The sequence below is a fragment of the Odocoileus virginianus genome, chromosome 33, assembly GCF_023699985.2.
Source record: "Odocoileus virginianus isolate 20LAN1187 ecotype Illinois chromosome 33, Ovbor_1.2, whole genome shotgun sequence".
NCBI classification, from domain to species: domain Eukaryota; kingdom Metazoa; phylum Chordata; class Mammalia; order Artiodactyla; family Cervidae; genus Odocoileus; species Odocoileus virginianus.
Window position 1 is genome coordinate 32,500,453 of NC_069706.1, and position 23,280 is coordinate 32,523,732.

Sequence of the window (23,280 nt, forward strand, 5' to 3'; positions counted from 1 at the left end):
TCAGATATTTTTCAGATGCTTTAAACTTCTTTTTAGGCAACAAAGAACACACAGTATGTTTATGGCAACTTTCCCTCATTTCATCTAAGGGCAGAAAGTGACAGCTGCATAACAGCTGTCCCTACAATGGACTTCCAACAACTTGAGAGGGAAATTGAAAACCGTGCCCACACAAGTAAATTACAATGGAAGAAAAGTGGGGGACAGGATGTGCAGGGAGGAACTTTTCAAGATGCTTCAATCTTTTATGCGAGATCACCAGTGATATATACTCAAAGTCAAACATTTTAAACACCTAAATGTTCATCTTCTTAACTAAATGTACTTTTCATGAATCTAGTATTTTCATCAAATTTTTGTATTCTCCTGGATCATCTTTATCAAGTTTTATTGATCAAAGAGATGTTTCCTGCGAACACCTCTTTGAGCTTGGCTAAACCACAGAATTTCAATTAGTGATCCAAAGGGGTGGGGGGTGTGGAGATGGATCTAACAAATCATTTCTAACTACACTTGAAAGATAAATACATTTTCACGAGAAACAGGGATAGTTAATGGTTTATCAAGTATTCCGCTAAATCTATACTGCATGAAAATTCATATGGTTTTAAGAACTGAAAGCAAGGGAACCGCTGTGGCATTACATCTCATTCCAAAGGGTAAAGGCGGACAGGAGTTGGTAGACACGCATCAGGGTGATTAAGAGGACAAAACGACACAGAATCCACTTTGGACTTAATGAAAAAGAAAATCGGATTTAAAAGTCAAGTCCTCAACTCAAAGTCAGCGACAGAGGAGAGGCTGTGGGGAAGACCAGGGTTATCTTACCGGTAGGAAGGCCTCCTGGAGGGTCGGAGAAGAGACGCGGGGAGGGAGGGGTGAATCTGAACACGCTGGGGACGCGCCGACTGGGCCGGCGATGCGGTGCGGACAGGAGGGCGGCGGCCCGGCCTCTCCCGCAGGTCCCTGGCCTCCGGGGCGGGGGCAGGCTGCGGGGGGCCGGGCTTGCCCAGGTAACTGCCCATGAGGAGCAGTTCAGCGGGGTCAGGTCCTTCGAGCGGGCTCCGCGGCTCTAGGAGATTTCCGTTTGCTACCGATTTGGCAGGAGGCGAGGCGAGCAATGTTCGCTGACGCCGCGCGTTCCAAACGAGCGAGGAGAGGGCGCGCGAACCTCTGGGCTCGCGGCTTAGTCCCCACCAGGCCGCAGTAGCCCCCACAGCCAACCAGGCCAGCGCAGCCGCCGCCGGCACCAGGTACAGCACGAGGCCGAGCAGCGACAGGCCGAGCAGCGCCGCCCCGGCCGGCCCGCCACAGCCCCAGCCGCGGCCCTCCCTGACACTCGCTATCGGCCGCCGTCGGTCGCCTCCCCCAGCCGCCGCAGCCGCCGGAGACATCGCGGCTCCGCGCCGCGGAGAAGACTTAAATATCCCAGCGTGCACCTCGCCGCGCCCGCGTCGCCGCGCGCCTACTGCGTCACTGCGCACGCGACGCAGACGCGCGACTGCGACGGGAAACGCTGCTGCCTGGCAACGCGCTAGACCCGACCTGTTTCTGAAAACGCCGCCTGGCGAAACAGCGAGTTCTGATTCTTGACGATTCCCGCCTGTCCGCACAGCACCCAGCAAGAGGTGAGACTTTTGGAAGAATCGCGTTAAGAATAAAAGCGCCGGAAAACGACTACTAAAGTAACGTTTATTTCCTAGATGGTTACACACCCTACAAGAGATTATCAGCCACTTTTCACAAGTGCTACCTGAGGTTGCGAGGTTTTCAGTTACTCTGTTTTCTGCAAAAGTATAAACTGCTAAAGGGAGTTGACTTTAACAGCAATAAGAACTAAGGCCAACACTAACCATCCTCCTTAAAGGTGCACCGAGTACCAATAAAAGGGCTTCCCTGACGGCTCAGTGGTAAAGAATCCGCCTGCAGTGCAAGAGACGAGGGTTCTATTCCTGGGTCAGGAAGATCCCCTGGAGGAGGAAATGGCAACCCACTCCAGTATTCTTGCCTGGAAAATCCCATGGACAGAGGAGTGTGGCAGGCTACAGTCCATGGGGTCGCAAAGAATCGGACACGACTGAGCACGCACGCAGTACTAATAAATTTCCCGATTAAACAGGCTAATAGTCTAATAAACTGCAGATCAGACCTGAAGCTGCAATATAAGTTTGCGCTTCTGCAGTACACATTTATAAATGGGGGCAAAATTAAAGTGTTAGTCGCTCAGTTGTGTCCAACTCTGGGAGTCCATGGACCGAAGCCCACCAGCCTCCTCAGTCCACGGGTATCCTGCATTGCAGGCAGATTTTTTACCATCTGAGCCACCAAGTAAGCCCCATAAATTGGGGCAATTACTTATCAAATTTCCCATCATCCTCAGAACCGGGTAGATTTTTAGGATTTGTGATTAATTTACCTGTGTTAAGTTTGGTGGCCTGAGAAAGTAGATTAGTGTTTGTCGAGTACTGGGTCAGGGTATGGTGAGTGACTTAAAGGGTAGAGTTTCCTTTTGGGGTGACAAAGATGTTTAAAAATTAGATTACAGTGATGTTGCATAGCCCTGTGAATTGTATGATATTTAAATTATATCTTAATAGAACTGTTTAAAAAAAAACTTGGTGGTCTGCCAATTCAGGCTTTGGCCTAGCTCGGCTTCCTCAGTCATTCATTCATTGATTTATTCCTTCTATTACTGATATACATTAAAGAGATTAATGGGGAGAAACACAGGGTCTCTCATCTTTAGAAGCCCCTGGTTTAGTACAGAAGAAAAATATGTAAATAGAAAGTTACGATTCATGTACCCCAATGTTCATCGCAGCACTGTTTATAATAGCCAGGACATGGAAGAACCCTAGATGTCCATCAGCAGATGAATGGATAAGCAAGCTGTGGTACATATACACAATGGAACATTACTCAGCCATTGAAAAGAATTCATTTGAATCAGTTCTAATGAGGTGGATGAAACTGGAGCCCATTATACAGAGTAAAGTAAGCCAGAAAGAAAAACACCAATACAGTATACTAATGCATATATTGGAGAAGGCAAGGGCACCCTACTCCAGTACTCTTGCCTGGAAAATCCCATGGACAGAGGAGCCTGGTGGGCTGCAGTCCATGGGGTCAATAAGAGTCGGACACGGCTGAGTGACTTCACTTTCACTTTTCACTTTCATGCACTGGAGAAGGAAATGGCAACCCACTCCAGTGTTCTTGTCTGGAGAATCCCAGGGAGGGGGGAGCCTGGTGGGCTGCTGTCTGTGGGGTCGCATAGAGTCGGACACGACTGAAGAGACTTAGCCGAATGCATATATATGGAATTTAGAAAGATGGTAACGATAACACTATATGCAAGACAGAAAAAGAGACACAGATGTACAGAATAGAGTTTTGGACTCTGTGGGAGAAGGCGAGGGTGGGATGATCTGAGAGAACAGCATTGAAACATGTATATTATCAATTGTGAAACAGATCATGAGTCCAGGTTTGATGCATGAGACAAGTGCTGAGGGCTGGTGCACTAGGATGACCCAGAGGGATGGGATGGGGAGGGAGGTGGGAGGGGGGGTTCAGGATGGGGAACATATGTAAATCCATGGCTGATTCATATCAATGTATGGCAAAAACCACTACAATATTGTAAAGTAATTAGCCTCCAACTAAAAAAATTAATGAAAAAAATTAAATGAAAAAAATTTTTAAATTCTATTAAACTAAAAAAAAAGAAAGTTACGATTCATTGTGGTAACTGTGATAAGAGGCATAAAAAGGGAAGGAATGATAAAGGGGAAGATGGGTTGGGAGGTGCTATTTGAGCTGAGAGAACTTGCTTAAAGCAGGTTCAAGAAGCATGAAGAAGTGTTTTGCAGAAGCACAGAGATGGAAAGGAGTAGGACGTAAGAGTCTGCAGTTTGTTATGGCTGGAGATTAGGCTGTTTAGGGCAATAGGGAGGCTGGGAAGACTGGAGGGGCTCAGAAAAGAGGCCTCTGGAGCAACGTGGAGACATGAGAAAAGCAAGCAGTTCTCTTCCCTGGCCCATAGCTAGTGCAATTCTGTTTCTATCTGTTTGATATACTGTGATTCTATAAAAAACTTCATTTGAAAAGGAAAGAGTGTGGGCATGTTACTTAAAAAAAAAAAAAAAAGAAATCCTGGGAATTCTCTGCAGGTCCAGTGATTAGGACTCTGTGCTTTCATTGGTCGGGAAACTAAGATCCCATAAGTGGCAGTGCATAGCCAAAAAAAGAAAAGAGAAAAAAAAAAGCTCAATAATATTAGTGTAGGTGGAATAGTGGGACAGCTGCAGTGGGTTAAACAGTGACTGGAAGATGAGGAAATGGAAGCAGTGGATACAGACTTCCCATTCAAGAAACTTCAATAATAAGGGAAGAAGAAAGATGGATTTATTAATAGCTCAGCAAGGGTCTTTTAAATTATCATGTATTAGTGGTGTTCCAGAGAGGTAAAAGCTATCACTAGTGTACAGATGCCACGACTAAGATTTCTTAGGAATTAATGTAAATAAAGAGGTTCAAGGCCCGAGCGCTGGGCACCCCAGTGTTAAGAGGTTAAAGAAATGAACACACTCAAAGCACAAATCATTTAGTAAAATATAGATGAATATAACTACATTAAAATTTAATACTTCTATATTAAGCCACTAGGGAAACAGGATTCTAACTCATATAACCAAAAAAGGATTAGTAACTAGAATTTATTAGGACTGAATCAGTAACAAATCAGTAGCAAAAAGATGACTCAATTATTTAGAAGGACAGTGATATCAAATGCAATTTACTGAACAGGAAATCCAATAATAGCCAATAATAAATATATACATATGTACATGTATATGTGCATATACATGTAGTACATACACACATATATATTTTTAATCTTACTGGTAATTTAAGAAGGGTTTATTGCTGTAACAGGGCTTCCCAGGTGGCACTAGTGGTAAAAAACCCACCTACCAATGCAGGAGACATAAGAGACGTGGGTTCAATCCCTGGGTCGGGAAGATCCCCTGGAGGAGGGCATGGCAACCCACCCCAGTATTCTTGAGTATTCTTGCCTGGAAAATCCCCATGGACAGAGGAGCCTGGGGGGCTACAGTCTATAGGGTCCCACAGAATCAGACATGACTGAAGCAACTTAGCACTCATGCATGCACATCAGTGTAAAAAGGTAACATCTGGCATTCATTTGCACAAGTAGAAAAATGTAATAGTTCAACAAGATCAAGTTTTGGCAAGGATGTGGAACAAATGGAATTTGTGTGCTATATGTGGATATGTAAAACAATATAATTTTGAGAGCAGTTTGGCAATATCACATAAAGTTGAAGAAATAATGTATCTCATAACCCTGCAGTTCCATTTCTGGGTACAAAGATAAGTCACTGCAGCATCATTTGTATAACTGACTCTTTGAATACATCCAAATGTCTACTGTAGACTAACGCAAGAACAGATGAATAGTGGTATAATTCACATAACAAAATACCACAAAACTGCTGGAAATTAACCACCTATCTGACCATGATTAAGTGATACCACAACAGTCCTATAGACAACTATACAAATGGGCACAATTTTTGAGGCAACTGTTTGCAGGCAGGGGACAACAGGAAGCACAGGCTGATCTCTGAGCAGAAACTCATAAGGTGAGTCCCCCAGATCTAGCTCCTCTACCCGGGGACGGTTTCTGCAAACACTGCAGAGAGCTGGAGCCTAAGCAGGGTCGGGAGAGCCCACTGGGCTCAGGAGGCAGAGCCCAGGCTTTGAAAGCACTGAAATGGCTGGGAACCACCGGGCAGAGCAAGAAAACGGAGGATGCCACGCAGTTACCCAAGTCTGTGTATGGGACCCCACAGATCTCTGGTGGGATGCTGATGTGATGGTTAATTTTATGTCTCAACTTGACTGTACCATGGGGTGCCTGGATGTTCTGTTGAACATCATTTTTCAGTATATCTACGGGAGTGTTTCTGGATGAGATGAACACTGAATTGGTAGACTGAGTAAAGAGATTGCCCCTTCCACAGTAAGTGGGCCTCGACCAATCCACCGAAGGTCTGGATAGAACAAAAGGGATGAGAAGCAATTCTCTCTGCCTGTCTGAGCTGGCCATCAGCCTCTTCCTGCTTGCAGACTTGGATTTGGACTAGAACTCCAGCTACTTACCGGCTCTTCTGCTTCTTGGACTGAACTACACCATCAGCTCTCCTGGGTCTCCAGCTTGCTGACTACACATCTTGGAATTTCTCAGTTTTCTATAATGACATGAACCAATTCCTAATTCTTCCTAGTAGTAATAAATATGTATGTGTTCATCTCTAGTTTATTGGCTCTGTTTCTCTGGAAAACCCTGTATAACACAGCCAGGCGGCATATGCAGAGTGAGACAACCCGATGCTTACCAGAAAGTGGGTACTATATGGGGCTAAGATTAGAACAGAGATACCAGAGTTAGAGCAGTCCTTGGATAAGAGCATTGACAAGGGAGTTGTGGCCATGCCAAAGTGGAGGCATCCCGTAAATGCATTTTTAACACCCTTGGCATCCAGTTGAAACAGTAGAAAGGGTTCAGGGAGTCCATTGGGGCTGTCTGTCAGTTCCCTGCCTATCTGAAATGGAGGTGATGGAGCTAAGAGTTTACCAAAGCAGTAAAGTTTAAAAGACAGAATACCAGGGACTTCTCAGGTGGTCCAGTGGTTAAGACTCTGTGCTTCCAATGTAGGGGGCATGGGTTTGATCCATGGTTGGGGAACTAAGATCCCACATGCCAAGTAGCTCAGAGAAGATAATAGAAGAATACCAGAGAAAAAAGAACTGTAACAGGATCCCAGAGGTCTACAGAGGTCTCCTTGAGTATTCAGCACAGTACTCATTAGTCTATGTTTATGAGATTACCCAAATCCAAAGAAAAAGCATTAGAGGAAACAGGATCTGGCTCTATAAAATGGCTAGGAAAGGTATCTGTTCTCCTGGCCAGATTGGGAAAAGCATACTTCATAGGACACTGGGTAGAGTGCTCAGGAAGGCACTGCTGCCTCAGCAGAGGAAATAATCCTCCTTAGACTGAGCACTGCTCTCAACCTACTTAAGAGGTCAAAAAGCAAAGTCTAAAAGAATCAAACTTTTCCAAGGACTTTAACTGCATCCCAAAACAAAGTTCAAGAAAACATACAGGAATAAAAAGTGACCAGAACTCCACAAGGCAAACTTCACAATGTCTGACATCCAAAGACTACCAGGCATACAAACAAGCAGGGAAACATGACCTGTCAAAAGGAGAATAATCAAAACTGACCCAGAACAGACCACATGGGTTAAAACTAGCAAAGAATGACATTAAAAGTTACCTTAGGGACTTTCCTGGTGGTCCAGTGCTTAAGCCCCTGCCCATGCAGGGGACGTGGGTTCAATCCTTGGTTCGGGAAGATCTTAGTTGCTGTGGAGCAACTAAGCTCCTGCAGCCCATGCTCTCGAGCCCAGAGCTGCAAATACTGAGGCCGCACGCGGCAACTACTGCTACAACCACTAAGCCTGCACACCTAGAGGCCGAGCTCCGCCGCGGGAAGCCACCACCATGAGAGGCCCAAGTCTGCCAACGAACAGCAGCCTGCGCTCACAGCTGGAGAAAGCTGCGAGCAGCAGCCAAGACCCAGTGTAGCCAAAAACCAACCAGAAGGCATCAATATAATTACATTTCAAATGTTTAAAAAGTTAAGTATAGTGATATGGAAAAATATGAGAAGAAATAATGGCCCTAAACTTTCCAAACACAGTAAAAAACATTTAAAAACCCCACAATTCTGAAGCTCAATCCCAAGTACAAGGTATATAAAGAAAACTATAACAAGTCACATCAAAGTCAAATTGTCAAAACCCAGCAATACAGATAAAATTCTAAAGAAAAAAGAATGTTTCTGAGGAACAAAGATAAAGATGATACCAAATTTCTTGTTGAAAACAATGTAAGTGAGACGATAATAGAGTAATAACTTTAAAGTACTGAAAGAAAAAAACTATAAATTAAAATTATATCCCAGTGAAAAATATCTTTTAATATCTTCATCACCACCAGACCAACTACAAGAAATGTTAAAGAATGTCCTTCAGGCCCAAGGAAAATCATCCCATATGGAAATCTAGATCTACATAAAGGAACAAAGAGCATCAGAAATGGTAACATAGGTAAATATTTATGACTTTTTTCTTGTTATTTAAATCTTTTAAAAACATAAGATTGACATAAGCAAAATAGCAGAGGCAGCATCTTCAGCTCCCATCCCCTCACAGAAACATCAAAAAACAGAGCAGTAACTATTAGAACTAACTTTATCAGAACTCTGGAAAACAATCAAAGATTTACAAAAACCAAACAAATGCTAAGTCAAGAAAACAGCCATTTAAAAGTGGTGGAAAGCTTTGTGGCATTTTTACTTGCTTTTCTCCCACCCACTCTCCAGCTTGGCAGCAATCCATAAGATAGAACCCTACATTCCCAGTGTGAGAATCTGGTCCTTGTTTCATAGGGAACAGAGCATATCTTATTTGCAAATTATCCTATATTTCTGCTCTAACCTATATAGGAACTACCTGAAGGAATTATGCAGGCACTTTTTCTGTTCTGCTGAACTTGGAACTCACTTAGGCCAGAAAAGCAAGTGGACACTGCTTGAAAATATCACAAGGTAAATAAACCACAGATGCATGGGGCAAAAGATTACAGTTGAGATAAACAATGGACTACTGTTACAGTCTGAACTGTGTTCCCCCAATGTAAATACTGAACCCTAATCCACAATGGGCCTTTAAAGATTAATTAAGGTTAAAAGAGGTTATATGAGTGGGGCCCAATCCAATATGATTAGTGTCCTTATAAGAAGAGGTAGAGACACCAGAGACGCAGAGAAAAGGCCACATGAGTACACAGGAAGAAGGTGTCATCTGTAAATCAAGAAGCAAGGACTCAGGAAAAACCAGCCCTACAACACTTTGGTCTTGGACTTCCATCATCCAGAATTGTGAGAAAACAAATTTCTGTTGAGTATACCACTCAGTCCATGATATTTTGTTATGGCAACCCTCATACAGACCAAAGCAGGCTGCCTAAAGTCTGGGAGGAAAAGCTGGGTAGAGTTTCTTTGGGTAAGCAGGGCGTTTATAATCATCTGTGTAACAGAGTATTTAGAAGGTTACGAGAATGCCTAGAGCAAGATGCACACTCAGAAAATACCTGACAGAAACAGACTCATAGATAGCAGAGAACAAACTAGTGGTTACCAGTGGGAAGAGGAGCAAGATGGGGTAGGAGATTAACAAACTACTATGTAGATACAAACTTTTATATATAAAGTAAACTACAAGGGTACAGCACATAGAATATTGCTAACATTTGATAATAATTTAAAATAGTATGTATTAGTCTCTCAGTGGTATCCAACTCTTTGCAACTCCATGGACTGGAGCTTGCCAGGGTCCTCTGTCCATGGAATTCTTCAGGCAAGAATACTGGAGTGGGAAATATTTACAGATAAATTTAAATGTAACAAAATATATGCAAGACTTTGATACTAAAACATTACACTAAATATGCAAATAATTTTTAGAGATATTAAAGAAGATCTAAATAGAGAGATATATGTTTATGGATTAGAATATTCAATATTGTTAAGATAGCCATTTCTCTTTCATATTGATCTATAGATTCAGTGCAATCCCAATGAAAATGTCAGGTTTTTAACTAGAAATTGATAAGGTGGTTTAAAATTTATATGGATATGCAAAGAACCCAGAATAGCTCAGTCAACTCAACTGACAAATAATTAAATTGGAGGTCTTATACTATCTGACTTCAAGACTTACAGCAAAAGTTATAGTAATCAAGACAGTATGTTGACATAAACACAGACATACAGGTTAATGGAACAGAAGAGAGAATCCAGAAAGAGACTAACATACATGTGGTCAACCAATGTTCTATATTGGCACCACTGTAATTCAATGGGGAAGATGCTGGAACCCTGGATGTATTTGTTATCTATTACTGCATAACAAATTACCCCACAATTAAGTAGCTTAACTCAACAAACCTTTCCTATCTTACAGAGCCAGGAATCTGGGAGTGGCTTAAGTGGGGGTTCTGGCTCCGGATCTTTCATGAGGTGGCAGTCAAGACACTATGCTGTCATGTGTAGGGTCTGCTTCCAAGACCGCTCACTGCCTGGTTATCTGGAGGAGGCCTCAGTTCCCTGCCAGCTGTTGGCAGAAGGCCTCCGTTTCTCACTACATGGACCTCTCCACAGGGCTGTTTAAGTGTCCTCATCACATGGCAGCTGGTTTCCCACAGAGCAATTAATCCAGAGCGAGAAAGGGGGGAAGCCACAATGCCTTTTAGGCCTGAATCTTGTGTCTCACACCAACATTTGTACTGTAATCATTAAAAATCAAGTTTCACTGGAACTAATACACACTCATCCGATTTTCTATTGTCTGTGGCTGCATTTCCACCGTAAGAGCAGAGTTGAGTAGTTGTAATAGAGACCATATGGCCTCTAAACCTAAAATATTTACTACCCGGCTGTGATTGGCATAACCTACAGTGCTTGTCTTAGTGTCTTAAACATAGTAGCTTCTCAAGAAATGTGCTAGTGCCCATGAACAATACATGTTGGTTAGTTTGTTCAATAAATATTAGTTGAGCTCCTAAACGCCAGTAATATCATAAGTGCTAATGATATATAGTCAACAAGACAGACCTGGTTCCTACTCTAATTTTCTTCATTGCAGAGGTCCAGGTTGCCTCAGGGTGTAACACGTTATGAAAGTGACAGTATTAGTCACTCATTTGTGTCTGACTCTGCGACCCTGTGGACTGAAGCCCACCAGGCTCCTCTGTCCATGGAATTCTCCATGCAAGAATACTGAAGTGGGTTGCCATTCCCTTCTCCGGGGGATCTTCCCACCTGGGGATAGAACCCTGGTCTCCGGCACTGCAGGCAGATTCTTTACCATTTGAGCCACCAGGGAAGGACTCTATTGTCCTGCTTCCCAGTAGAGGGCAGTCTGAAGCTTGTCCCCAGTGGATTGTTAACTCCAACAATCTAATACTGTCAGTGAAGAACTGTCATTAAGGACAAAACACCAAACTACCCAAGATGTGTATTTATTCTCTCAACAGAATTTTAAAATGTGTCAAGTTTGTCTCTGGAAATCCTGGCCTCCTGTTTTTCCACTCTTTCCACCTTTTTCCCTGCAGAGGTGGTATGAACCATTATAGGCACCGCTGGAAAGTTAAAAACATGGTGGAAACAACCAGGTGCATCTCTCACTGACAGACGAGCCAGGGTGGGGAGAAAGAGGGGATTCCTGCGAGGGATGGATATACCTGGTAAGTACAGAACCGCAGGCCAGAAGCAGTTCTGGGGGTAGAAACCTGGTGTCTACCATGTTAAGAGAAGAAATACATGCCTTCCAGTTGTTAGTTCACTACTGACTGTGCACCCACTACCTACTCTGTGCCACCCAGTATACGGCAACGCGGACTACAGACATGGTGCCAGCCCTCAAGGAGGATGTAGTTTAACAAAGAAGTCAGACATTAAAGGGTAAGAAAAGCACTGAAAGTACCAAATTATTCAACAGTAAAGACTGTTCAATTACTAACAGTATAAGAAACCAATAAAGAATGCAGTGGTGGACTTCCCTGATGGTCTAGTGGTTAAGAATCTGCCTGCCAATGCAGGGGACACTAGTTCGATCCCTAGTCCAGGAATCCCCACGCACCACAGGACAACTAAGCCTGTGTGCCACAACTCCTGAAGCCTGAGCGCCCCAGAGCCTGTGTTCCAGAACAATGAAAAGCCCACACACTGCAACTAGAGAGTAGCCCCCGCTTGCCGCAACCAGAGAAAGCCTGCACACAGCAACAAAGACCCAGTGCAGCCCTCCCAAAAAAGTGCAGGGGCAAAAAACAGTCATTTTATTATCCTGAGATTCTTTGATTCTAGTGGACTGGCTTGTTTCTGCTCCTCAGTATTTGAAAGCTCAACTAGGAAGGCACAAAGGCTAGGAATGACTGATGGTAGAAGGCTGGCATCATTTAAGATGCCTCTTCCCTCACACTGCTAATGGCTGTCAGCTGGGACATCTGCTGAATTATGGACCAGGAACATGTACACATTTCTTCTCCATGCTGTGTCTCCATGTGGATTACTGTGTGCTTCCTCGGAGTATGGCAGCTTAGTTCTGAGAGCCAGTGTTCCCAGACAGAAAGGCAGAAGTGCACAGCGTTTTGATGACCTAGCCTGGGAAGTAACATAGAGTCACTTCTGTCCTACTTTACTTGGTCAAGGCCATCACCGAGATCTGCACAGGTTTAAGAGGAAGACACAGACCTCCCACTACTCAATGGAAGAAGCTGTAAGGTTATACAGTCAGATGAGCATGTGTGATGGGAAATGTTTCTGTGGCTATCTTTGGAAAACTCGATCTGTCACCGGCTGTCATGATAGCACAGGGTGGGGTATAACAAACGAGAGGGTCAGTCAGCAAAGGCCTCTGTGAGGCAGTCTTGTCTTTGGCTAAGGGGGTGAAAGCTAAGAAGGAGCCTTGGGAAAAGCTTTAGGTAGAGGAATCAACAGGTGTAATGACTGCAGTCCAGAGAGAGGCTGGTGTGTTTGAATGCTGCACATTCATGGGACAAGAGCATGGAAGGCCAGAGAAAAGTGCTGCAGGGGAGGGTCCAGACGGGAGATACCGAGTGGCCTGGCTCATGTCTGTGCTGGACCCCCGAAAACAGGAGCAGCCTCCAGTCAGCAGTGTCTTAGGAAAAGAGAGACTGGAGAGGAGAGAGCAGGGAATGGCTGTTCCCAAACTGGTGAAAGTGGGGGAAAGCTGTGTAGTTTAGTAGATATCCTACCCCAGTGGTCCCTGCATGGAAGATAAAATTGAATCTAACTCTTATCTGATAAAATAAGGAAAGTCTGGAGAAATAATTAAGCCCGAGGCAGCTGTGGATAAAAAGAGACTGCACAGCAACACAGTGGAGGTGGGGCGACCCTGCAAGGCTACAGTTAACAACCTAAGTTGCCATCAATTAAACATCTGCTGCCTTGTACTCTTTTCCCTCAACCTCAATTCAGGTTAACGACTGAATTTTTTTTCTTTCTCATTTTATACTTTGGATTCAGTGTGTGTCCATTGCTGATCTTGTCTCAAGAGTCAGATCCAAGAGGTGTGTAAAGATCCATAGATCCCATGGGACTTCCCTGGTGGTGCAGTGGTTAAGAATCCACCTGCCGATGCCGAGGACATGAGTTCAATCGCTGGTCTGGGAAGATCCACATGCATGCCGCAGAGCAGCTAGACCTGTGCACAACTACTGAACCTCTGCGCTGCAGCAAGAGAAGCCAACGAACTCAGGAGCCTGGGCGCAGCAACAGGAGCAGCCATGGCTTGCTGAAACCGGAGAAAGCCCGCACGCAGCAACGAAGACTCAGCACAGCCAAAATCAGTCAATTAATTAAAAATAAGAGAATGGATACTGGGTATCACTGTACAGGTATTAACACATTGTATCAGACAAAATTATAAACATCTACATGCCAATGTCAAGAGAAAAAGCTAGATATATACAAAATAGATAGCCAGCAAGGACCTACTGTATAGCACAGGGAACTACCTGAAATATAATCTGAAAAAGAATATATGTATATGTATCACTGAATCACTTTGCTGTACATCTGAAACTAACACACACTGTAAATCAACTACACTTAAATTGAGAGAAAAAATGGAGGAGATGAATAAAAAAGCTAGAAAGTAGGGACTAGATCATGAGGGACCTTGAAATTCAGGTTAGAGTCCGGCTTGTGAGCTTCTCTAAACATACAATTTTAATCCAACAGCAGACACACGACAAATTATGTGAGTACTAAACTACATACCAGACTGATTCATGTGTCTGAAATTCTGTTCCTCCTGCTTCTGTATGAAATGCGTTTACTCATCAGGGGAAAAACTACTTATTTTCTAAGATTCGCCCTAAGTGTTACCACCTCTATGAACCCTTCCTTAGTCCCAAAGATATGGCCACTACCACCCTGGTGTCCCTACTATCTTGCACAGACTATTTACATTGCATTTATTTACTTAATTGTGCTCATTCGCATATATATTACTCCCTACTCTATAGTCTCTGGACTCTGTGAAGACAGAGACTGTGTCTTGTTCACAATACTCAACATGGTGAGCCTTCAGTAAATGTTTGCATGAGTGAATTTCATCTTCAAACTGAAGCTGACAAGAATCTGACTTCCCTACTTTGGTGGCAGACCACAGACAGCTGGGGTTTCTTTTACCTAAAGCTGCCGCTAAGTCACTTCAGTCGTGTCCGACTCTGTGCGACCCCATAGACGGCAGCCCACCAGGCTCCGCCATCCCTGGGATTCTCCAGGAAAGAACACTGGAGTGGGTTGCCATTTCCTTCTCCAATGCATGAAAGTGAAAAGTGAAAGTGAAGTCGCTCAGTCATGTCCGACTGAGTGACCCCATGGACCACAGCCTACCAGGCTCCTCTGTCCATGGGATTTTCCAGGCAAGAGTACTGGAGTGGGGCGCCATTGCCTTCTCTGACCTGAAGCTGAGGCTATGCCAAATTGAGGGTATAACAACCACTATTATGATGTCAAGACTGCTTATTCTATGCTAGCTGCTGCTCTAAGTGCTCGACATGTATCGGTCTATTTAATCTTCCCAACAGCCCTACAGCAAGTTCAGCAAGGGTTGAAAAGCTGAGACTAGCCACCTGGAGGAGAGGGCCCAAATGGACAGATGGAATGAGGAAGAAGATTGGGAGAAGTCTCATAAGCCAGGGTACAAGGCAGCGCGGCTGAACAACAGGGCTCTTTAGGAAGAAGGTCTGGGTTGTATACTGGAGTTAAGTTTTAACTGGCTGCTGCAGTATGGGACCATGAGACATAATACACAAAACTGGTAGGATTTTTCATCACACAGGAACAAGTGTATTGTTATTAAAACAAGAAGTTATGCTCTAAAACTTAACCAAGAAAACAATTTTACTCTTTTTTTTTTTTTTTTTGGTCACATGGCACGCAGGATCTTAGTTCCCTGACCAGGGATGGAACCCACACCCCTTGCTTTGGGGGTACAGATTCTTAACCACCAGACTGCAAGAATAGTCCCAAGAAAACTATTTTAAATGCCTTATGTTGTTTCCTGGTGCAAAGAAGATGGAGTATGCACATTCCATCATCTTCCTCTCACTAATTACAACCAAAATTGCTGTTCAAAACACATGACACAATTATTAAAAAAAAAAAAAAAAAAACCTCTCAAAAGGTGGAGAAAAGGCAAACTGACTGGAGACTCAAGGGATAACTCACTGGTGAGTTTCCTGGGTGGTCTGTTTGTTTTGACTCCTATATATTTTGGCTTGGGTGTTAGAGCAGTCTGCAACTAGAAAATGGCAATGAGTCCTTCTCAAAGCAAAATAACCCATAAAAACCAAGCCCTAAGAAAAGCCTATACTCTGCAGCAAATGATGAGGAGAGTAGCTCTGCAAGATGGTACCCTTTAGGTTACAGTCACCCTACTCTAGGCAAATGCCACAAAAGAACTCATACCTTTCTCCCTCTCCACCAGGTGCTGCAGAGGCTATAAGACAAAGCCCTGTTGACCATGCCCACCTGGTACCAACAAAGCAGAGGTGCCACCTCTCCCCTGCCCACCAGGTACTGGAGACTGTGGGGAGGAGCCACAACCTGCACTAACTGGATAACAGTTAAAAGGCAGCACCTAATCCCCTCTCAAATAGAGAACAGGGAGCTAGAAAAAGGCATTCTTTAAATATGTGTATGAAGGATTAGTCATGCTTTCCTAGCAGTGCATATGTGAAACCAATCAATATCAACACAGCAAAAGCTTTGGGAATTGAACTACAATGAGGAATACTCTGAGGTTCCAAGTCAGTGTCTGGGTAGTACACAAATTGGGCAGGCCAGAACAGCTCTGAAAAATGCTGTGAAAATGAAACTGATCTTCAAACTAGAGCCCACAAAATTAGATGAGAATGTGCATTCTGAATATAAATATATGGAAATTGATTTCCTCCTAAAATAGATTTACAAAAAAACTAGAACCTCATAATATTCAACATGTCCATGATAAAATCTAAAAATTACTCTTCATACTAAGCACTAAGAAAAAGAAATCAAATGAGAGAATACAATCAACAGATGCTGACTGCAAGGTGAAAAAGATATTGAAATTGTTGAACAAGGATTTCAGAGCAGCCGTTATAAATATACTGCAAGAAATAATTATGAACACTCTTGAAACTTACTGATAAATAGAAAGTCTCATCAAAGAAAAATACCTAAAGATCCAGAGGGAAATTTCAGAATTAAACATTACAGTTAAGTTAAAAAATGCACTGTATGGACTCAAGAGCAAAACGGAGATTTAACAGAGAAAAGAATCAGTGAATCTAAAGATGTATCTGTAGAAATGATCCAATATAAGGAAAAGAAACAAAACAACAAAAAAAAAGTGTAAGTATCTAAGGTACAGTAACAGAAGATCTAAAACACTCATGTCACTGGAGTCCCAGAAGGAGGAGAGAAAGAGTACAGCACATAAAAAATATTTGAAGAAATAATGGCTGAAAACTCAAATTTGGCAAAAGACATAAACCTGCCAATTCAAATACCTGAGCAAACCCTGAAAGAATAAACTCAAATAAGTCAACACCCAGATACATCATAATTAAATGTCTGAAAATTAAAAATAAAGGAAAAAAATTTCAAAAACAGGTGGAGAAAAACAAAGTATTACCTATAGAGAAAGAACAATTTGAAATACTACAGATTTCTCATCAGAAACCATGGAGGAGAGAAGGAAGTAGCAAAACATTTTTAAAGTGCCAAAAGAAAAAAAAATGACAATGCATAATTCTATATCCAGTGAAAATATCTTTCCAGAAAGAAGGCAAACTAAAAAATATCAAGAGACAGAGGAAATGAAGTGATCTGCCACTATCAGACCTGCTCTAAAAGAAGTGACAAAGGAAAAGTTCTCCAAATAAAAAGAAATTAACAGAAGTTTGAAATATCAGGAATGAAGAAAAAGCAATTTTTAGGGCAAATATCTGTGTGACTATAATCTCTTGAATTTTTAGTTATGTTTGGTAGATGACAACAAAATTATAATGTTGTCTTATATGGTCCTCAATGTATGTAGAGGTAAAATTTGAAACAATGTCATAAAGGGAAGAAAAAGAACCTAAAGGTGGTAAAGTTTCTACATTCTGCTTGAACTGGTAAAGCTTGACACTACTGGTAACCTATCATAAGTATGTGTAACATAATCTCAGCATTAACCACTGAAAACCTATACAACAAAAGCTACATTAAAAAAATCTATAGCTATATTAGGGAGGGTACCTGGTGGCTCAGATGGTAAAGAATATACTTGCAATGCAGGAGACCCAGGTTCGATCCCTAAGCCAGGAAGATCCCCTAGAGAAGGAAGTGGCAACCCATTCCAGTATTCTTGCCTGGAGAATCCCACGGACAGAGGAGCCTGGTGGGCTATAGTCCATGGGATCGAAAAGAGTAGGACATGACTAAGCAACTACCACGTTCACTTTCACAGCTATATTAAAATGATATACTAAAAAATGTTCAAGTATCTATCCCATAAGAGGGCAAGAAAAGGGAAAAGGAAGCACCAAAAAAGCAGGAATAAATAGAAAATAAGTAAAACGGCAGACTTAAATCCTAACCAATCAAAAATTATATTAAATGTAAATCATCTAAACAAATAAATTAAGAAAACAGAGATGATCAGGACATATTCTTCTAAAACTGAGTCAGAGTGATGTCACACAAAATGACAGAGTAGGAACTAGGGGTTTGTCCCTTCACCAAAGCAATCATTGAGCTACAAAGAATGACTGAAATCAACTATTTTGTAACTTGGAACATGACCAGAAACTTTTAACAACCTGAGGAGTCCTTCTACCAATGAAGGGAAAGGTTGCTGATCTTTCACAAGTGAAGAACTGTGCAAACTAGTCAATATCCCTTGTTCCTCAGACATGCTGCAGCTGTATAGGATAGCACCCTATGTTCCTGAGGAAGCTGGCTGATGCCAGAGTAGAGAGTGGAAACACTGTCCTCCCAAAGTTTGGGGTCACACAGTTTGATTAGTCGGATGGGTCCCTGAAGATCAGCATTGATGCTTGCCTTGGATTTGACCCTACTGGCAGCTTTGGCTTTTCCTGGAACATCTATCAGACTAAAAGAGACAGAATACACCTCCGCTAGCTCCCTATTTAGTCAAACATTTAAGAAAATCTGTGTCCTGTCACTGACAGACAGCAGAGAAAATGGAACAGAAACTTCAGTGACCACAGAAAAACAAGGAATACACATTTTGCAATAATAGTTTGTAAAAGTAACAGCTCCAGCCCTCAACAGGCAAAAACTAGCAATCCCTGATCAGTAAGAATCACACTTTGAGAGTTATCACATTATAACACTTTGAGCAGGAAATGGCAACCCTCTCCAGTATTCTTGCCTGGGAAATCACATGGACAGAGGAACCTGGTGGGCTACAGTATATAGAGTCACAAAGAGTTGGACATGACAGAGCCACTGATCACACATTACAGCACTTAGAATATATAGCTCTCAACAAAAAATTTAAAACAAAGAAACAGGAAAGTATGGGCCATTCACAAGAAAAAAAAGAAAACAATTAGCCCAGACACTGGACTAACTAAACAAAAACTTTAAATCAAGCATCTTAAACAAGTTCAATGAGCTTAGGAAACCATGGACAAAGAAACTAAAGAAAATCAGGAAAATAAAGGATGAACAAAATGAGAACATTACTAAAAAAGAATTATAGAAAGGAAGCAATCAGAAATCCTGGACTGAAAGTACATTGACAGAAATGAAAAATTCACTAGAGGGGTTCAATAGCAGATTTGAGAGGTAAAAGACTAGCAGACTTTGAGAGAGATCCTTTGAAGTAATCAAGCCTGAGGAGCAGAAAGAAAACTAAGGCAAGACGCCAGACACACCCTGGGGGACCTGCGGAGGAGCAATAAGCATTCAAAGAACAGTGACTTCCCTGGGGGACCTGCGGAGGAGCAGTAAGAATGCAAAGAACAGTGACTTCCCTGGTGGTCCAGTGGCTAAGACTCAGGTGCTCCCAAACCAGGGGGCGCGAGATTGATCCCTGGTCAGGGAACTAGATCCCACGTGATACAACTAAAAGACCCCTCATGCTGCAACGATGATTGAAGATCTGGTGCAGCCAAATAAATAAAAAGAAAGAAAGTAGGCTAAAAAAGGCAAAGAATGATGGAGATAATTATATATAGAACCTGGAATCTCATAGAACAATGGGGCTACAAGGCTGGTTAAGAGTCAGATTTGACAGTTTCATGCCTTTGTAACTATGGGAATTTAGTGAACATACAGGAGGTGGGGGAATGGGAAAGAAAGGGAATTATTTTGACTTCAGATTTAGAAAAAGCCTGAGGTATGAAAAAAGGCACACAAGGGATTCCCTGGTGGCTCAGATGGTAAAGAGTCTGCCCGAAGTGTGGGAGACCCAACTTCGATCCCTGGGTAGGGAAGATCCCCTGGAGAAGGAAACGGCAACCCATTCCAGTATTCTTGCCTGGAAAAATCCCAAGGATGGAGGAGCCTGGCGGACTACAGTCCATAGGGTCACAAAGAGTTGGACAGGACTGAGGGACTTCACTTTCACTTTAGAAAAGTCTGATATATGAAAAAAGGCACACAAGGCCCTACAAACAGACAAAATGCTGTCTTAAAGCTTAGAAGTCCTGTTACTTGAGAGCTAAAAACCATCTAAAACCATCCTAGTAACTGAGAAGACTGTGTAGCAGACCAGCATCTGTTAAAAGAGGGCCAGGAACAGAATCCTGAAAAGAGATATTTTGTTGAGATGAGGTGCAGAATCATGTCCCAGCATCGTGGGACCCAGGAGGGCAGGGGCAAACTCCAGTGAGGAAGGCCAACAAAGAATGGCTGGGGCCCCCACTAAGCGACAAATGTGCACCTACTAAGCACTGGACCGCCTTGTAATTATGACGTGTTTGACAAACCCCAACACACATCACTGGAGTCGGAAGCCGCTGGTGACCAGCTCAGAGGGAAGCCTGAGACACCTACGCGGCCTGAGGGCGTGGAAGGGGCTTACCCGAGAGCACACCTCCAGGTGAGAGTGAACGGTCTGGCCACGGCCTCGGTAACAAGCCAGCCCAGGCAGCTGAGGCCTTCGAGGCTCCGGCGTTCGCCAGTCTAGGCCACGAAGACCCGTCAGCCTCGCTGACCAGCGGGCCCAGAAGGACACGAACCCACGTGGTCCCAACATGCACCGCGCCTGTCGCGTCACTGCGGTCGACTCACGCGAGAGGGGCAGGAGGGAGCTGGTTGCCAGGCAACCGGGGGGCGTGGGTGGGAAGAGGGATGTCAGCCGGCGGTAGTAGGCTGCTGCCTTCCCTCAGTGAACCTGTGGTTTTAGGTAGAGGCTCCGTGAAGAGCGGTGGTGAGAAGCCAAAAGGACTTTACTGCTCATACTAATAGAACAGGTGTAAGCTGTTCACTTTGGGCCAGGTTGTATTGTGACAGCAAATGATTTTTCCATGCTTGATTTGGGTATTTTGAGTATGTCGGCTCTCTCTGGGGTGTGGTAAAACATTGATTGATCTGAATTAAGGTCTCCATTTGATTGTTGTCAATTTCAGCAGGTCTACCTGACTGTGGAACATTGTCCAGTGAGAAATTTCCAACATGAAACTTCAAAAACCACTTTTGACCTGTTTGATCAGTCACATAACACCTTCTCCATACACTGCACAAATCTTTTTCTGCATTTCAATTCTGTTTTTACCTTTTTTGAAGTAATAAAGCATAATATGCAGAAAATGTTGCTTTATTTCCTTCTGTCTTCAATATCAAAATGGCTACACAAAACTCACCAGTTTTGATAAGGTTTTTAAACACAAGCTATTATGACAGCTGTCATACAATCTAAAAAAAGGTTTCCAGTGAACATTTATCTCTAAATCAATTCAAATAGAACTCCTTTAAGGGATTTTATAACTAACTTGGTAATAGCATCCAAAGGCAGAAAAATATCACCTAAACATTTTGTAATGTACATGCATAGACATGCACGTATAAACAAATGCAGAGATCTTGCAGCTTTCATTTTAAAATTTTAGCCATGAGTCAGTAAAACTTAGTAATACAAACTCATTGGTTTATACCCATTTTATATATTTGGCCACGGGGCATGTGGGATATTAGTTCCCTGACCAGAGATCAAACCTGCGCTTCCTGTGTTGCAAAAGCACAGAGTCTTAACCACTGGACCACCATGGAAGCCCTCATACCTACTTTATTCAGTTCAGTTCAGTTGCTCAGTTGTGTCTGATTCTTTGCGGCCCCATGAATCCCAGCATGCCAGGCCTCCCTGTCCATCACCAACTCCCAGAGTTTACTCAAACTCATGTCCATTGAGTCGGTGATGCCATCCAGCCATCTCATCCTCTGTCATCCCCTTCTCCTGCCCCCAATCCCTCCCAGCATCAGGGTCATTTCCAATGAGTCAACACTTCGCATGAGGTGGCCAAAGTATTGGAGTTTCAGCTTCAGCGTCAGTCCTTCCGATGAACACCCAGGACTCATCTTCTTTAGGATGGACTGGTTGGATCTCCTTGCAGTCCAAGGGACTCTCAACAGTCTTATCCAACACCACAGTTCAAAAGTGTCAATTCTTCAGCACTCAGCCTTCTTCACAGTCCAACTCTCACATCCAAACATGACCATTGGAAAAACCATAACCTTGACTAGACGGACCTTTGTTGGCAAAGTAATGTCTCTGCTCTTTAATATGCTATCTAGGTTGGTCATAACTTTCCTTCCAAGAAGTAAGTGTCTTCTAATTTCATGGCTGCAATCACCATCTGCAGTGATTTTGGAGCCCCCAAAATAAAGTATGACACTGTTTCTACTGTGTCCCCATCTATTTCTCATGAAGTGATGGGACCAGATGCCATGATCTTAGTTTTCTGAATGTTGAACTTTAAGCCAACTTTTTCACTATCCTTCACTTTCATCAAGAGGCTTTTTAGTTCCTCTTCACTTTCTACCATACCCACTTTATATTTTTATCCAAATTTTATCCCATGGCAAATGGGACAAAAGAGGTTATATACTCAATATGAGGGCTAATTCTTTTTATCATTATTTATGGAGCAGGTCTCTAAGATTTTTGTTTGCCCTGGATAGGTAATCTGATGGAGGCTGAGAACTACATTTTAGGCTCATGACTGATGACTGAGGAGACATCTAGCCGCTGTCTGGAAGTCTCCAAAGCTCATCTGAGTGGCAGGGAAGAGGTTGAAGCAGAGCCAGTGTGGGGAGGTCTGAATTTTCCCAAAGAAACCAATGACATTCCACTTATCCTCAGTAGAATCGTGTCAGCAATGGAGAGGAAGACAGGTTGGTGAACCATAGTTGGCAGGGGTTCAAGAAGGGGATTTCAGTTGACAGAAGTTCCCATGGAGGAGCAGGACCACAGAGAACAAAAGAAGCCTGAAAAAATAGCTCCCATTAAGAACTGAATATCGGATTACAAGGCTAACTTCTGACAACAGAACTCTTTTTAAAATTTTTTCTTTTTCTTTTAAGAATTTTTATATTTAAATTTAGTTAAAACTTTCTTAAAAATTTATTTTTTGGCCATGCCTCATGGCTTGTGGGAATGTCAGTTCCCTGACCAGGAATTGACCCTGGGCCACAGGAGTGAAAGTGCCGAATCCTAACCACTAGGTCGTCAGGGAACTCCTCTTCCTGCCTCTCCACCCCCTGAATTATTTCAATTATCTTACTATCAGCCAAGCTTAACAACAAATGTTCCTGACAGTGTTAAATACTCTCCTTTTCTTTTTTTAAAACCAAAGGCATGTGTATGCCCGCTAAAAGTGTGAATTGCTCAGTCGTGTCTGACTGTTTGCAACCCCATGTAGCTCACCAAATCCATGGAATTCTCCAGGCAAGTATACTGGAGTGGGTAGCCATCCCCTTCACTAGGGGATCTTTCCAACCCATGGATCAAACCTGGGTCTCCCACGCTGTGGGCAGATTCTTTTACCGTCTGAGCCACCAGGGAAGTCTTGACTCAAAACTAAAACCAGTA

At 43.0% G+C, this 23,280-nt stretch overlaps 1 protein-coding gene and 1 long non-coding RNA gene across 3 annotated transcripts in view; one reads left to right on the forward strand and one right to left on the reverse strand.

Annotated features, from left to right (window-relative positions):
- The window catches only part of POM121C (POM121 transmembrane nucleoporin C), a 36,920-nt gene extending 16,473 nt beyond the window's left edge, over window positions 1–20,447 (reverse strand). Inside the window, exon 1 of one of the 2 annotated variants that reach the window (XM_020896828.2) lies at window positions 20,275–20,447. Coding sequence is in view for 1 of the 2 variants with exons in the window: in XM_020896827.2 (XP_020752486.2) it covers window positions 829–1,394 (566 nt within the window). In the remaining variant the exon portion in view is untranslated. Of the gene's footprint in view, window positions 1–828; window positions 1,454–20,274 lie in introns of those variants that run through there. The other variant, XM_020896827.2, reaches the window with a different exon arrangement.
- LOC110139202 (uncharacterized) lies at window positions 1,159–21,002 on the forward strand. Its single transcript, XR_002314435.2, has 4 exons — window positions 1,159–1,628; window positions 11,195–11,404; window positions 13,206–20,292; window positions 20,822–21,002. It is a non-coding gene; the product is annotated as an uncharacterized lncRNA (long non-coding RNA).
- The last annotated feature ends 2,278 nt before the right edge of the window (window positions 21,003–23,280 follow it).